At 47.6% G+C, this 15,399-nt stretch overlaps 1 protein-coding gene across 2 annotated transcripts in view; it reads right to left on the reverse strand.

Annotated features, from left to right (window-relative positions):
- LOC146785536 (unconventional myosin-VIIb-like) overlaps positions 1 to 15,399 on the reverse strand; it is a 961,158-nt gene that overhangs the window by 16,570 nt on the left and 929,189 nt on the right. For both annotated transcript variants that reach the window (XM_085634664.1, XM_085634663.1), the window contains exons 45-46: positions 13,416 to 13,532; positions 13,032 to 13,115 (exon numbers count right to left, since the gene is read on the reverse strand). In XM_085634664.1, coding sequence (XP_085490790.1) covers positions 13,032 to 13,115; positions 13,416 to 13,532 — 201 coding nt within the window. The remainder of the gene's footprint in view (positions 1 to 13,031; positions 13,116 to 13,415; positions 13,533 to 15,399) is intronic.

Raw genomic sequence — 15,399 nt, forward strand, 5'->3', positions numbered from 1 at the left:
AGCCGCGTGGACTAGACACCATAAGCCCCGCCCCTCTGGGACTTCGTTTCATTCATTGGTTTCTAGGTATGGAAGTCCATTTATTCATCATAGTGATTGCTGCTCGGTATGAGTGAAAAATTAAAACTGTACTCCCCAAGTGGGTTACGGGGAGAATTGTCCAAAATACCTGCTATTTTTCACCAGAAATGCCGGATTTACCACTCCCTTTGCAAGCACCCAGAATGCAGAGTGCCGAGGTCCACTTTTGTTCCAGCAGGGGGGCGCCTCCGCGACGAGGCATGCCGCAATTTAGTTCCACACACAAAAGGTTACCCTTGTAGAGACGCCACACAATGGTAAGTAACTCCATAGCTTTATTCCTGGTTGCAGGCACATTGCTAATTTTCCCCTAGCGCTGCCATATGCATTTCGGGCTTCCTGCCCTTGATCACTGGCGTTTTTCACAACGTTCACAGCAGCCGCGTGGACTATACACCATAAGCCCCGCCCCTCTGGGACTTCGCTTCATTCATTGGTTTCTAGGTATGGAAGTCCATTTATTCATCATAGTGATTGCTGCTCGGTATGAGTGAAAAATTAAAACTGTACTCCCCAAGTGGGTTACAGGGAGAATTGTCCCAAATACCTGCTATTTTTTTACCAGAAATGCCGGATTTACCACTCCCTTTGCAAGCACCCAGAATGCAGAGTGCCGAGGTCCGCTTTGTTCCAGCAGTGGGGCGTCTCCGTGAAGTGGCGCACCACAATTTAGTTCCACACACGAAAGGTTACCCTTGTAGAGACGCCACACAATGGTAAGTAACTCCATAGCTTTATTCCTGGTTGCTGGCACATTGCTCATTTTCCCCTGGCGCCGCCATATACATTTTGGGCTTCCTGCCCTTGATCACTAAGCCTCAGTCCTACGCATAAAAATGTTCTTTTAAAATGCCCACCATGCACACTGCTAACAAACACTTACCTTCAGTAACGATATATCTGTAAGAAACATAGCTTATTTATAGATTCCTTACCTTAGAATTACCCCCAGGCATCAGACTGCATCTGAAAAGTTTTTCGTCATCAGTACCCCAGCGCGTCTGAAGGTGGCGTCGGTCAACTCCACGTTCGTCGTGGGCGTTGTAGTCACCGGGATGACGTCGCGGTAGCTACATAGACGCCACCCTTGCACGCTGACGTCAGTTCTGTACACGACTTTCCACGCCAGAAGCAAAGAACCATGCAAGACACTGACCACTGGTGCACAAAACTAAGGCCCTGAAAGGAAGACCTTAACCCTAGAAGTCAATTCGCAGAAGGGGGAGGATGGGTGAGGCGGTCAGGAATCTATAACTAACCTATGTTTCTTATAGGTATATATCGTTACTGAAAGTAAGTAACTTGTTCATCTAAAAGAAACAGTTTTTTATAGATTCCTTACCGTAGAATAGATACCCCAGCAATACCAACCCCAGAGGTGGGTCTGTGAACTAAGTTCACACCAGAAAGTCCTTGAGAACAGAACGGCCAAAGAAGCTGTCTCTCTGGACTTGGCTGTCCAGGCAGTAGGGTTTGGTGAACGTGTGCAGCGATGCCCATGTAGCTGCCTGACGGATGTCATTAAGGGGGACTCCCCGTTCCAAAGCAGTGGTGGCTGCCGTTGTCCTGGTGGAATGGGTGCGCAGTCCCACTGAAGGCTCCTTCTTTGCCAAAGAATAGCAAGTTTTGATGCACAGAACAACCCACCTGGAGATGGTCTGTTTGTGCATGGCCTGACCTTTCTTAGCACCCAAGTAACCAAAAAAAAGCTGGTTGTCTCCCCGGAATTGTTTGGTGCGATCCAAGTAGAAGGAAAGCGCATGTTTTGGATCCAGATGGTGGAGCCTCTCTTCCTCTTTTGAAGGATGCGGAGGCGGAAAGCAAGTGGGCAAAGTAATGGTTTTACCAATGTGGAAAGAAGTAACCACCTTGGGAAGAAAGGAAGGTCTAGTTCTAAGGATGACCTTGTCTGGATGGACTGCCAGAAAAGGAGGCTTGGAAGAAAGAGCTTGTAGCTCACTCACCCTGCGTGCAGAGGTGATGGCCACCAGAAAGGCAGTTTTCAAAGTGAGAAGTCTGAGAGGACAGTTATGTAGCAGCTCAAAGGGAGCGCACATGAGGTAGGTGAGAACCAAGTTCAAGTCCCACTGAGGCATTACGAAGAGAACAGGAGGAAAATGATGAGTAATGCCCTTAGGGAATCTATTTACAACTTGGGACTTGAACAGAGAAGGCTGATCAGGAAGGGTGAAATTGTCGAGTGGTAGTCCTTTATAGTGCCCAGAGAAGAGCCCTGCTGGGCCAAAGAAAGGAGGAACAAGAGAACCTTAGAAAGAGGGGCGGAACGGGGATCCACAGTCTTTGCTGTGCACCATGCAAAAATGTGTTTTATCTGCAGACGTATACCGTCTTAGTGGAGGGACACGGCTGCCAAGATAACGTCACAGTCTTCGGGTGGCAGGTCAAACGACGTCAACTGCCACCACTCAATCTCCACGCAAGGAGGTGGAGGCTGGACAGGTTCGGGTGGAGGACCATCCCCTGCTGCTGTGACAGAAGATCCTCCCGAAGAGGCAGTCTGATCGGAGGATCGATGGCCATGTTGAGTAGCTCGGAATACCAGACTCTTCGTGCCCAATCTGGAGCCACAAGAATGACTTGGGCCCGGTTGCTCTTGATCTTCTTCAGCACTCTGTGCAGAAGTGGTATAGGCGGAAAGGCATATAGAAGACCGTAACTCTACTCGCGCCGAAAAGCGTCGCCTAGTGAGTGCCGCCTTGGAAATTCCAATGCGCAGAACTGCTGACATTATGTGTTCTCTTCGGTGGCGAATAGATCTAACCAAGGCTCTCCCCACTGCTGAAAGAGACCTTGCACTACCTCTGAGTGAAGACGACATTCGTGATCCATCAAGCACCTGCGGCTGAGTTTGTCTGCCATGGCGTTCAGGGAACCTGCCAGGTAATGAACTACCAGGGATATGCCCTGATGTTCCAGCCATGTCCAGAAGCGGAGGGTCTCCTGAGATAGGGCCCACGACCCCACCTCACCTTGTTTGTTGCAGTACAACATGGCAGCGGTGCTGTCCGTGAACACCTGCACCACTCTTCCCCGGACTGAGGGAAGGAATGTTTTGAGTGCAAGACAAATCGCCCGAAGCTCCAGAAGGTTAATGTGGAGGCCGGACTCCGCCGGAGACCAGAGGCATCTGATCTCCGCCTAACCCATGTGGCCGCCCTATCCCAGAAGTGATGCATCGGTCACCACTGTGAACTCTGGTTGGGGAAGGGAGAGGGATCTGCCGCTGACCCAATCCTGGTTCGTGAGCCACCAGTGCGATTGGTGTGCAGTGCCCTCTGAGATCTGGACGCAATCGGACAGATTCCCCTGATGTTGTGCCCACTGGAACTTCAGGTCCCACTGCAGAGCCCGCATATGCTATCTGGCATGGTCCCCCAGCAGGATGCAGGAGGCCATTAGACCCAGCAGCCGGAGGGTCATCCTGACCGGAACCCGGGATAGAGGCTGAAAGATAGAAATCATAGCCTGAATATCCCGGACTCGCTGTTCGGGAGGATAAACCCGAAACTGCGTTGTGTCCAGAACCGCTCTGATGAAGAGGAGCTTCGGAGAGGGGGTCAGGTGTGACTTCGGCACATTGATGGAGAACCTCAGCGAATGCAGGAGGTCGGCCATAGTCTGGAGGTGGGAGACGACAGCCTGGGGCGAGCCTGCCTTCAACAGCCTGTTGTAGAGATAGGGGAAGACTGGAACCCTGAGCTGCGCAGATGAGCTGCGACCACCACCATCACTTTCGTGAACACCCGAGGGGCACTGGTAAGGCCAAAGGGGAGCACGGTAAACTGAAAGTGCTTGTGGCCTACCGTGAACCGCAGGTAACGCCGGTGGGCCGGCAGGACAGGGATGTGAAAATAAGCATCTTGCAAGTCCAACACTACCATATAGTCTCCATAGTCGAGGGCAGACAAGACCTGAGCGAGCGTCAACATTTTGAACTTCTCCTTCTGGAGGAAGAGGTGACGTTCCTGAGTTTCAAGATAGGACGCAGGTCTTTGTCTTTCTTGGGCACCAGAAAGTAGTAGGAATAGCAACCATGACCTACTTCTGGGACAGGAACACGCTCGATGGCTCCCTTGGCCAAGAGTGCCGAAACTTCCTGACTATTTGCAAAACCCACCTGTCTGATGTGATGGTGCGCCAGTGGGGGAGGGGATGGTGAATCCTACCATCCACTGGCGTTTGGTGACCCTGAAAGGTCGGACTAGGAGGGTTTGGAGGCTGCTGCAGAGGGGGCTGTGGTGGACTGGCCCACCTGCTGGCCCCCAAAAACACAGCACTGGTTCCCACGTCCCCAAGGCTGAACAGCTTGCGCCGACCTGTGGCTCTGGGCGGGACATTGCGGGCACCCTTTCCGTAACCACGAAAGGGGCGAAAGGTAGACTGCGCAGGTCGGGTGGTGAATCGGCCCAAGGACCTGGCCATAGCCCGAGAGTCCTTAAAGTGCTCCAGCACGTTGTCTGCTGTGTTGCCGAAAAGGCGACGGCCATCAAAGGACATGTCCATAAGAGTGGATTGAACATCCCCGGAAAAAACAGTCGACCACAACCAGGCGTAGCGTCGAAGGGCTACTGACGTGGAAATCGTACTGCCTAGTGAGTCAGCGGTATCCAGCCCATAGTGGATGGTAAACTTCGCTGCGTCTCTCCCCTCGGCAACTGCATGGGAGAGCACGGCCTGGGCCTCCTCCGGGCACTGGGGCAGCACCTGCGCTACCGTATCCCACACAGAGTGGGTTTAATGGCCCAACAGACATACGGTGTTTACCAACTGTAGTCCTAAGCTGGAGGAAGAAAACATTTTCTTCCCATGGTGGTCCAGCTTTTTGGATTCCCTATCGGGGGTTGCGTTAGGGAATGTGCCTTTGGAGGTGGAGGCTTGGACCACCAAGCTCTCAGGGGTGGGGTGTTGGGAGAGGAAAGTAGGGTTGCCCGAGGCCGGGTAGCGGCATCAGGCAATCATCCAGTCCACAGGAGCCCCTGTGTTGGGCCTGGACCAGGTGCCCAAAAGGATGTCCGTTTGGGCTTCATTAAACAGCAGCAAAGGCTCCGAAGAGCTCGCTGCCAGTTGAAGCACCTCTGTCAGGAGGTTAGTTCTGACTGCAACTGTAGGTAGCTCGAGGTGGAGAGCCTCGGCTGCCGTACGCAACACTACTGCGTATGACCCTCCTTCCTCCATAACCACAGTAGGAGGAGACAACCTGCGAAGGTCTGGTGAGGTATCCAGGCCACTGGCTTCCCGCAGTTCCTCTCTCCAGTCCTGTTCATAAACCAACTGGTTGGTTAAAGGGTTCCCAGACCCCTCCCAGTCCTCCTCACCTTCGTCTGGCTGCCAATCTGGTCTCAAAGTGCCAGAGTAGAACAGGGGCGCAAAAGTAACCGTCGACGCCGGATCCGGCATTGGTCCACGCCGGTCCGACTCCCTGTACACCTTGAGGTGGAGGCTGGGATCGACATCGGCTGGGGACCCAGCCGAAGCCGGTTGTGGATGTGGTGCTGGTGGAATCGGCGCCGGCGGAGGCGTAACAAGGTCAACTGGTGCTGGTCTGGATCCAGGCCTGAATCCAAGGGGACCCTGCGGCGCCTAGGCCGAAGCCGCCGGTGCCAAAGGCCCAGGGCCCCGAGGCCATGGGGCCCGAAGGCATGCCGGTGGAGTCGGGCTGCCCATAGATGGTGTGCATCGCTTCGTAAAACTGACGAAGCTGTGCAGGGGTCGCTCCCGGTCCCGGGAAGTGGGGGAAACCCGGAGCTGACCCTATGAGCTCCGCACGCGGAGCTGTGGGAAGGGCACCACCCGCATCCCTCGTCGCATCGGATGGGGAGAAGTCGAAGAGCGACGATGCTTCTTTGACTGCTTCTTGTGCTTCGACTTACCTGACCCGAGTGCGAAGATGTAGATGAAGAATGGCGTTGGCTCCGCGACCGGTCCCTTTACCTCCTACGCGACTGGGACCTCAAGCGACGCGGTGCCGACTGCCGGGCCTCAAGTAGCTTTCGGGACCACTCCCGCAAAGACTTCAGGGCCATGGTCTGGCAGTCGGAGCACGACTTGGGGTTGTGGTCGCCCTCCAGGCAGTAGAGGCACATGCGATGCGAATCAGTCGGTTACAGGAACTGCAAGCCGTGAAGCTGGGCATCCCTCATGCACCAGGAGTCGTTGGACTCAAAAAACGAAGTCGACAAAAGTAGAGAAAAAGTCAGTCAAAAATTGACTGGCGGTACCGCTCTCTCCGGATCTGCGCTTGCTGGCGCGAAAAAAGAAAGAACTTACGTCAGCGCATGTGGGCGGCATCTATGTAGCTACCATGACTTCATCCCACGACCACGATGCCGACGACAAACGCGGAGTTGACCTACACCACCTTCCGACGCACAGGGCTACTGCTGACGAAAAACTTTCTGGATCCAGTCTGACACCTGGGGGTAATTCTAAGGTAAGGAATCTATAACTGTTTCTTTCAGATTATGTTGATAAAACAAGGATGCGTTCTGGCACCAACTTTATTCAAACTCTTTCTGGCTGATTTGACGGAACCACTACAATCATGTAATCCTCACATTCCTAAACTAGTCGGAAAAACAATATCATGTTTTTTATACGCTGATGATGTGGTACTGGTTAGCCGCACTCGAGTGGGACTTCAACGACTGCTCAACACAACGATGGTGTACTCACTAGCTAACGGCCTGTCGATCAACTTAAGCAAAACGAAAACCATGAGTTATAGCATCAAAAGCGCCCGAACGCAGGCCTGGTTTTTGGGTGAAACGCGGCTGGAATGCGTGGATGAGTACTAGTATCTTGGGGTTACTATTGATAACAAAGGTAGCTTTTTAACACAGAAGGCTGTGATACAAAAGAAAGGCCTTGTTCTGGCCATAGCATTTAAAAACTTGAAGCAAAAGCTTGCTGGTCCCTCTCTGAAGCCAATCCTGGAAGTCGTAAGAGCAAAGCTTCTTCCAACAATCTCAAATGGAAGTGAAGCATTAAGAGGGCAGGATGCCAGCACCCTAGACTCCGCAATCACTTGTGGTAACAGAACTATATACTCCTTACCAAGTTATACCTCACCCACGCAGATAAGATTAGAATTCGGGTTGCTAACACAGTCACTAGCCAGACGTAGTGCATACATAATATGCTGGAACAAGATTAGGAAAGCCAAACCCAACACACTGAATCATATGTTATAGGACGAGCTACAACACCGCAACACATCACCGGCAACAGTGTACCTGCAAGAGTCACTCATCCTTACAGGCCTCGCACAACTTTGGGAAACGCCAAGCAATGTACAGACCTTCAAGCGTCTGGTCAAGAAGTCACTTAAAACTCAATCTGTTATAGAGGATAAAGCCACACTAGCAAAAAGAGCACATGGGTGGATGGCAATAAATAACTATAAGTCTACTGCCCTTCAAGATTACTTTTTGCCACTGGTTACCCAGCTTTTATCAAGCTGCAGTTTCTAAAATACCGGCTGGGGTAGTAACAGTTAAAGAACATATGGCACCCTGGCTGCGTGGAAATCTCCCTGTTACCTGCTGACTCTGTGGGACCAATAACGAAGACCTGTTGCACTTAGTTTGTTCATGCAACATTGTTCAGACAGAAAGGAAACAACTATTAATGAGGGCATTTAACCAAAGGGGAATTAGAACAAGAAGGCAGGCAATTCTAGTCTGCTTAGATCTAGGGGACCCCCAGTTAAACTGAAGCTTTGTCATAATTTTTTTTAAAGTGGAGCAAAAATTACAGCAAACGTCATTTGTTCAGTGCTGCGGACATAAACTGCTGCCTAAACTGTTATATCGCTCTTAAGGAACAATATGACCCTCTACCAAGGCAATACTGGGGCTGTCTTGTTTTATTCTTGAACCAAATCTCCTGCATAACAATCCAAGCTCTGTAAATACGCCTGAAACTAAATTATTAAAAAGTATAAACAGTTTTCCCTTTTACGTGACATTGACCTATGTGATAATATCTAATCTGCTAAAATAACATTTCCTGTTTACTAAAGCACTGATTTCCACCTTCTTTCTCACTACTTGATAATTTTAAATTCGAATGTAATAATTTAATTTAAGAATAACTAATTTTATGCACATCATGTATTCGTGTATTTACATCATGTATAACTTTATTGTAATGGTTTTAAGTAACTTAGCAATAATTTAAATAAACTAAAACTAAAAAACTAAAACATAGGTGGCCCTGTAAGGAGAAAATGAACTTGAATACATAACCTGCTAAGTATAAAGCAAAGGTAAGTTCAATTTACATTTTTACAAAGCCTGTAAGTTCTCTCTCGGTGCAGTGAATGGTATATAACTAGGAATTCACAGGTTTAAATTATGTTAGGCTGGGCAATAGTAACACTGTTATTAATCTTCAAGTCTTGTAGCAAGACCTATATCATTACCCTAGATCAGTGGTTCTTAACCGTTTTACCTATGAGGACCCCTACTAAATCACTACTGGAAGCAAATGACCCCCATGCCCTTCTTCTACGCACATCATTATGAAACCCTCAGGGCCTAATTTATGAGGTTTTGCCGTAGGGCAGCGCAGCACTCCTTCCTGTTGCGCTGCCCTATGGCAAAAGAAAAGGGCAGGAATGCGCTGTATCTATAAGATACGGCACATTCCTGTCCTTTTCCCCTGCGCTGGCGCACAATGGGCTGCCAAGCGCTAATGCAGGCACCTTTGCACAATGGTGCAAGGGTGCCTGCGTTGCAGGATGATTATTTTTATACAGGAACGGAAACCTTTCTGTACAAAAATAATCACAAGATGTTTTTTCCTCTTTCTAGAAGAAGGAAAAACGAGGAGAAAAGATATTTCTCCTTGTTGTGCCTCCCCTACACCTCCCCTGGGGAGGCGTAAGCTTTTCGCACTGCCTCAGAATTTCGATTTCTCGTAAATAAATCTGGGGCAGTGTCAAAGGGCCAGGGATGTTGCTGGGAACGCCCCCAGCAACACCTATTGCAAGTCCCTTTAACGCAGAACATTGTGTTAAAGGGACTGTTATTTATCAGGCAGCATTAAGCCAAAAAAAGTGGCTTAGTGCTGCCTGATAAATATCACGCAGGCTTCTGCGCCACAGAACGTCTGGTGGGAGTGTGGAAGGAGAGACGGTGGTTGAGGTATGCAGGTCCGGCATTGTGGAGGGCTTTGTAGGCGTGTGTGAGGAGATTGAAGGTAATTCTTTTTTTGAAAGGTAGTCAAGGTCTCTCAGGTGGCTAGTGATGTGGCTGTGGCTGTGGCGTGGGACGTTCAGGATGAGTCTGACGGAGGCGTTCTGGATGTTCTGCAGTTTCTTTTGGAGTTTCTGTGTGGTGCCGGCATAGAGTGCGCTGCAGTTGTCAACTCTGCTGCTGACGAGCGTACGGGTGACCATTATCCTGGACTTGGTGGGGATCCACTTGAAGATCTTCCAAGGCAGGTGGAGCGTGTGGAAGCAGAAGGACAAAACAGCGTTTATTTGATGGTACATTGACAGCAAGGAGTCCAGGATGATGCTGAGGTTTCATGCGTGGTCCGTGGGGTGGGGGCGTTCTGAGCACTGTGGGCCACCAGGAGTCATACTAGGCAGATGAGGTGGAGCCCAGGATGAGGACTTTGGTCTTGTCTGAGTTGAGCTTAAGGCAACTGTCCTTCATCCAGGTGGCGACTGCCTTCATCCCGTTTTGGAATTTGTTCTTGGCGGCTGCAGGTTTGTCTGTGAGGGAGAGGATCAATTGGGTGTTGTCGGCATAGGAAACAATGTTTAGTTTGTGTCTTCTGATGGTGGCTGCAAGCGGGCCATGTAAATGTTGAAGAGGGTGGGGCTCAGGGAGGATCCATGAGGCACTCCGCAGCTGATTTCTGTGGGTTCGGAGTTGAACTGTGGAAGTCTGATTCTCTGTGTTCAATTGGTGAGGAAGGAGCAGACCCATTCTAGGACCTTGTCGTGAACGCCAGCATCGTGGAGTCTTGGGCAGAGTGTGTGGTGGGAGATGTTGTCAAAGGTGGCTGAGAGATCCAGGAGGATGAGGGCAGCAGTTTCGCCCTGGTCAAGGTGGGTGCAGATGTCACCTGTAGCGGGGAAGAGAGAGGTCTAAGTGCTGTGGTTGCTTCTGAAGCCCGATTGGCAGAGGTCCAGAATGTGGTTCATTTCGATGAACTTGGAGAGATGTGCATTGATGGATTTCTCAATGATTTTGGCCGGAAAGGGGAGTAGAGAGATGAGTCTGTAGTTCTTGAGGTTCTTTTGGTCGGCAGAGGGTTTCTTCAGCAGGGGGTTGATCTCTGCGTGCTTCCAGTCTTCCGGGAAGGTGGTGGACTTGATGGAGCAGTTGATGGTGTGGCAGAGTTTGGGTACGATGGAAGTGACAGCTCTGTTGAAGATGTGGTGAGGGCAGGGGTCCGAGGGGGCTCGGGAGGGGATGCTCTTCACGATTTAGAGGGTGTCGTCAGAGGGGAGGGTGGCACATCATTGATTTTCTCGGCTGCTCCCCCACACGTGTACATTCTGTGCTTAAAAGTATTAATTCACCAACAACGTGAGCAAGCCACAATCATATGCTACTGCCTAAGTTTAAAACTTATAACTCAAAGTTTTCCATTTATGTTTTTCAAAAATATAGAATCATTCTGATCAATTATTTGACGTTTGGTATATCATTCTCTGTGATTAATTTGTGAAGCATTTTCCACACGTAGATAACTGAGGATCATCTCACTATAGTCTGTTATCTTTCTCCTTATTAACTTGCCCAATGTCCCAGATCATTTCAATTCCATTCTGTATTTTTCAATGTCATAGACTTCCTTTCAACACCTCCATACTTTTCAGAGTTTTAGGGGCCGCCTCTAGTGTCATCTGTCAGATTTCTTATTGTTAGATATATGTCCACTGGCTTCAACCACATTCCTTTTGTTTTTTAGCACGGGGTCCATCTATGTTGTAGCTAAGTCTAGTTTTGCTATCACCAAAGCTAGAGTATTACATTTTTACCCATGTCAGCAAAAGCAATTTAGGCAAAATGCCTACATCTGTGCAACGTAGTTAACCATATCTGGCAGGCCAGATTCCACAGGGTTGGTGGGGCCTCCGTCGCACCACAGCTTGCTGGCTGGCCTGCCAGGGGATAAATTAGCCTAATGTTTGCACAGATGGTATAGTGAGTGCCTCTCTCATCTCTCTCATCTACTTCCACAGATCCGCTAACTACTTCTCTGTCACAATCCCATAAATATGTGTTGGCGTTCCCAAGCAACCACCCGTGGATTTTGGGGCAATCCCAGATTTAAAAAGACTTTACACCAAAACGCTATGCCTTCCTAAGTGAGGTGTAACAAGGAGAAATATCTTTATTTCTCCTCATTATTTCCTCTTTCCATGGGGCTGCTTTCTGCAGCACACAGAAGGAGGAAAATGCCTCTAAGGATTGTTTTTGTGCAGGAAGGTGTACCTTGTTGCACAAAAACAATCCGGTGAGTAACACATGCACCCTTGCACTATAGTGCAGGGGTGTCTGCCTTGACACTAGGATGTACACAGTGAGCCAGCACAAGGAGAGAGCAAAAAATGCCAATATCTTTGTAAATATGGAGCATTTCTGCTCTCGCCTTTTCACGTAACACTGCGCAGCAACTTTGCTTGCTGCCCTGCGTTACATGAAAGTTTAGTAAATGTACCCCCTTGTGTATACCAAATGCTAAATGCATGACCACTGAGTGAGATTGTGACAGTCTTCTTCTTACTAATCTTATGTTTCTGAGGTCCCTAGTTACTGTTCCTCTTAAATGTTTAGTTTCTTTTTATTCAGCAAATATCACACATTGATTTTTTGGGCTGAAGGCATCAGAACAATCTCTGAATCTATTTTATTTTATGGCTACATCACCCAAAACTGTTGGACATATAACTACATTTTAGAGTTGTGTTTAAAATTTTATGAGTGTAAATGAACTTGAATAATATTAACTCATCGGATTTATAAGGCATGAGAACCTTTCTATGTGACTTATGTTTTAGTACTTCCTTCTCTGTTTATTGTATATCGTTGTAAAGAAAACTTAAAAATAAAATTTGCTTACTTAGTTTTTTCTCTTCTGGTGAAACCCTCACTAGGCCCATCTTCTCCTTAAGCAAAGAGCATTCCTATTTTGTCTTACATTCTTCTCCACAAAGCTCTCGCTCTCACATGTTCCTTCCTTTATTCTTACCCTTTCCTGCCAGAATGCTCCAAACCTTCCCCTTGGCTGCTTTCTGTAGATTTATCATTTCTCTAATTTCAGGAACCCCTCTAGGCTCCAGCCTGATTATTTCCTTGACTGTTGTTCCCTTATTTGTTGCCTTGCAGTGGACCATTTTACAGAGGCGGCACCTCCATTGGAGCAAAGGAGCGTCGCCCCACTTAAATGCCCCCGAGATGAAAAATAAAATTGTAATTCATTGCCATTTTATTTTTCAATAACCCTGTCCTGAGCCGAGCGTCAGGACGGGGCAGGGCCTGCTGGGTAGCACCAGCAGCAGGGAGGAGGGTGAGCTGCCTTTGCACTGTTTAAAGGGCGCATGTCTATTTGGCCGGCCAATATGCGACGGCCAGCCAGACATGGTCATTTTAAACCTCTCAACCCAGCTGTCTTAAGACAGCTGGGTTGAGAGTAAGTGCAGGCCTCCAGAGCGCTGTGGAGCACCGAGACAGGCCGCTTCCTCAAATCAGGGTGCTGCTCTTATGCTGTGGACGGAGCCATTATTGGTCAAGGGAGTTTGCTGGGGTCCTGCTTTGCAGTCATGATGAGGCCAGGAGCGAGGAGGTCCTGTCGTTTGGTAAGTGTTATTTTTATACGTTTTTTATTTTAGTTTCATGCGCTCCCGCACCCTTCCTCCCTCCACTTTCCCCGTAGATGCCAGTCACCACTGTAATTTTAGTACTCACCTTTGTTTTGGGGTGGGACAGCGATACACCATGCTTGTTTATTACTATTACCACAATCTCTGGAAAGCTTGCATCTGAGGTTTGCTAGAAACAAAAAAAGTTGCATTACGTGAGTTAGCATTCTTGACTAACATAAAATAATATCCAATAAGATAGAGTGTAACTGCAATGAAAAGCCAATCAACTTGAAACCCATTACATTAATTGTCAACACTCAACGTGTAGCATCAAAGCAACACAGCAAAGGGTAAGCAGTTAGCCAAACACAAGATACAACAGAGATGCTCAGCACAACATGTTGAGTCAACACAACCAACTTAAAGTATGTAATGAGGAGTGGTACACAGGGGGTAAACAAATAGGCAGAATTCAAGTATGATATACCTTCACTTCGAAGAAGGCGGAGCCAAAGGTTGGCCAACGGTTAATGATTTTCAGAAAGTCCACCTTCGCTGTGTCCACAGATTTGTCTGCATGCTTAGCATATGCTGCAATTATAACCTAGGAACAAAGAAAAGATGGTTTTTGAGCTGGGCATTTTGAAAGGTCTAAGCTTGGGAAAGTAGAACCAGCATGATCTTCATGAACATTATTAAATGTGGAATGGATCGATATACCAGAATAAAATCAATCCCAACATCAATAAAGGATAGAACAGCAAACAGTGGAAAACACAATCAGCACTTCTCTCTAAATCAGCATTAGAGGAGATGGGGAGTAGTTACCTCAAGAAATGACAATATGCCAAATGAAAAACAACTTCCCATTGAAAAACTGTGGTAGAACTGAATCCATGCCTTGGAGTCAGGCATGAGTAATGCAAGCATTACGTTTTTGAGGTAGTGGCTCATTCAGGACATCGATCTTCTTGTCACAGTTCACAAGTCAACTTGCATAGGGCTTAGCTTTGTGGCTAGCAAGCATGGACTACCAGACAGGGCAAATTTAGAGATTTTCGAAAACCTCCTCTTATGAAACATTCGCCTGACAGGGACAGAGCTAGTCATATCGTTCAGTAGCACAGTCTATAGCCTATACATACATGGCAAGCAAACAAGCATCTCTTTCACCGGTTCACTGAGAAATGGAAACCACTTATTGAGACTTAGAAGGTGTTTCTTAGCCCCAATCCCACAATCTCAAAATTACCCTCATGTGCTAGGTACACAACTTCTTTCAGTAACAATTTGAGGACATACTAGGCTCCTGCCTCTTAGTCCTTTCTTGTGACAGATCAGTTCATCCAAGGCTTTAAGTTGTTTAAATGGCAAGCTCAATAAGTCTTCTTGGATGTGCTCAAATCGATTGCATCTATAATCGTGCCAGACGTCCTCAACCAAATTGAAAAATATATTTCTGTAAAATCTCTTGATGTATGTCTTGTTTGTTGAGAACATTCACATGTTAGTGTGTGTGAAAATCTTGGCACAAAAAATTGTATCACAGTGGATGATAAAAAATGCTAATGGCGTACATGCGACACTTGACAATGTAGAGGAACCAGAAAGAAAGTAACGTATCTGGTTCTACACAGAATCTACCTATATGTCAATAATGCCACTTTCTTGCAATTCAGCTTTTTACAGGATGAAACACAAGAGGTATTGTCTTCACAACTCCTTGGGTTTTAAGTATAAACCACACACTGTTTTTTGCATGCCATAGTGCGCATGCAATTTCTCTGATTTTGGTCCTGACGAAAGCCACCCTGACCCTGAGAGGCAAAAAAAGATGGCTGAAACATGTAGACCACACCTAGGATAAGTGGGACCAACTAATATCCCACACCGATCCCCCATTGCTTTTAACATTGACCGAGACTTCCGCTAATAAATTCACGAATTGTGATAGAAAATCTCGAGCCAATTTTAAACATCACCCTTCACAGACACACAGTCGCATATCATTCCTCAAAAAAACCTGCTCTGCTCTAATTAGGCCTTGCAGCACACCCTGGAAGCATTCGGCAACCAGGGTGGGAACCCAATGATGAAGCATGTCACCTACCATGTAAGTGAGTGAGGGTTCTTTTAAAACACCCTGTGGGTTCCAAGGCACTGCAACCTTAAAGACTATGAGAAAGTTGTAGTTAGAACAATAGGTAAATAGGTAGGACACTCGTTCTGATTTTGTTAATGTATTGATTGGTTGAGAAGGTGAACAGGTTACACTCACGCTTCTCTCTCTCTCTTACTTTGGTAATATTTACATAGATTATGTGCATTAAGGTATGCGTCCTAGATGTATCCTTGTGAACATACATGGTAAAAAGACGTCAATTCAGACTACAATATTTGGATATATGTCTGTATGTGTTCTTAATTATCCTTGACATGTTAGAAAGTAGACATTTGGCCCAGACAAACGT

Source organism: Triturus cristatus, chromosome 11 (genome assembly GCF_964204655.1).
Source record: "Triturus cristatus chromosome 11, aTriCri1.1, whole genome shotgun sequence".
Taxonomy (NCBI): domain Eukaryota; kingdom Metazoa; phylum Chordata; class Amphibia; order Caudata; family Salamandridae; genus Triturus; species Triturus cristatus.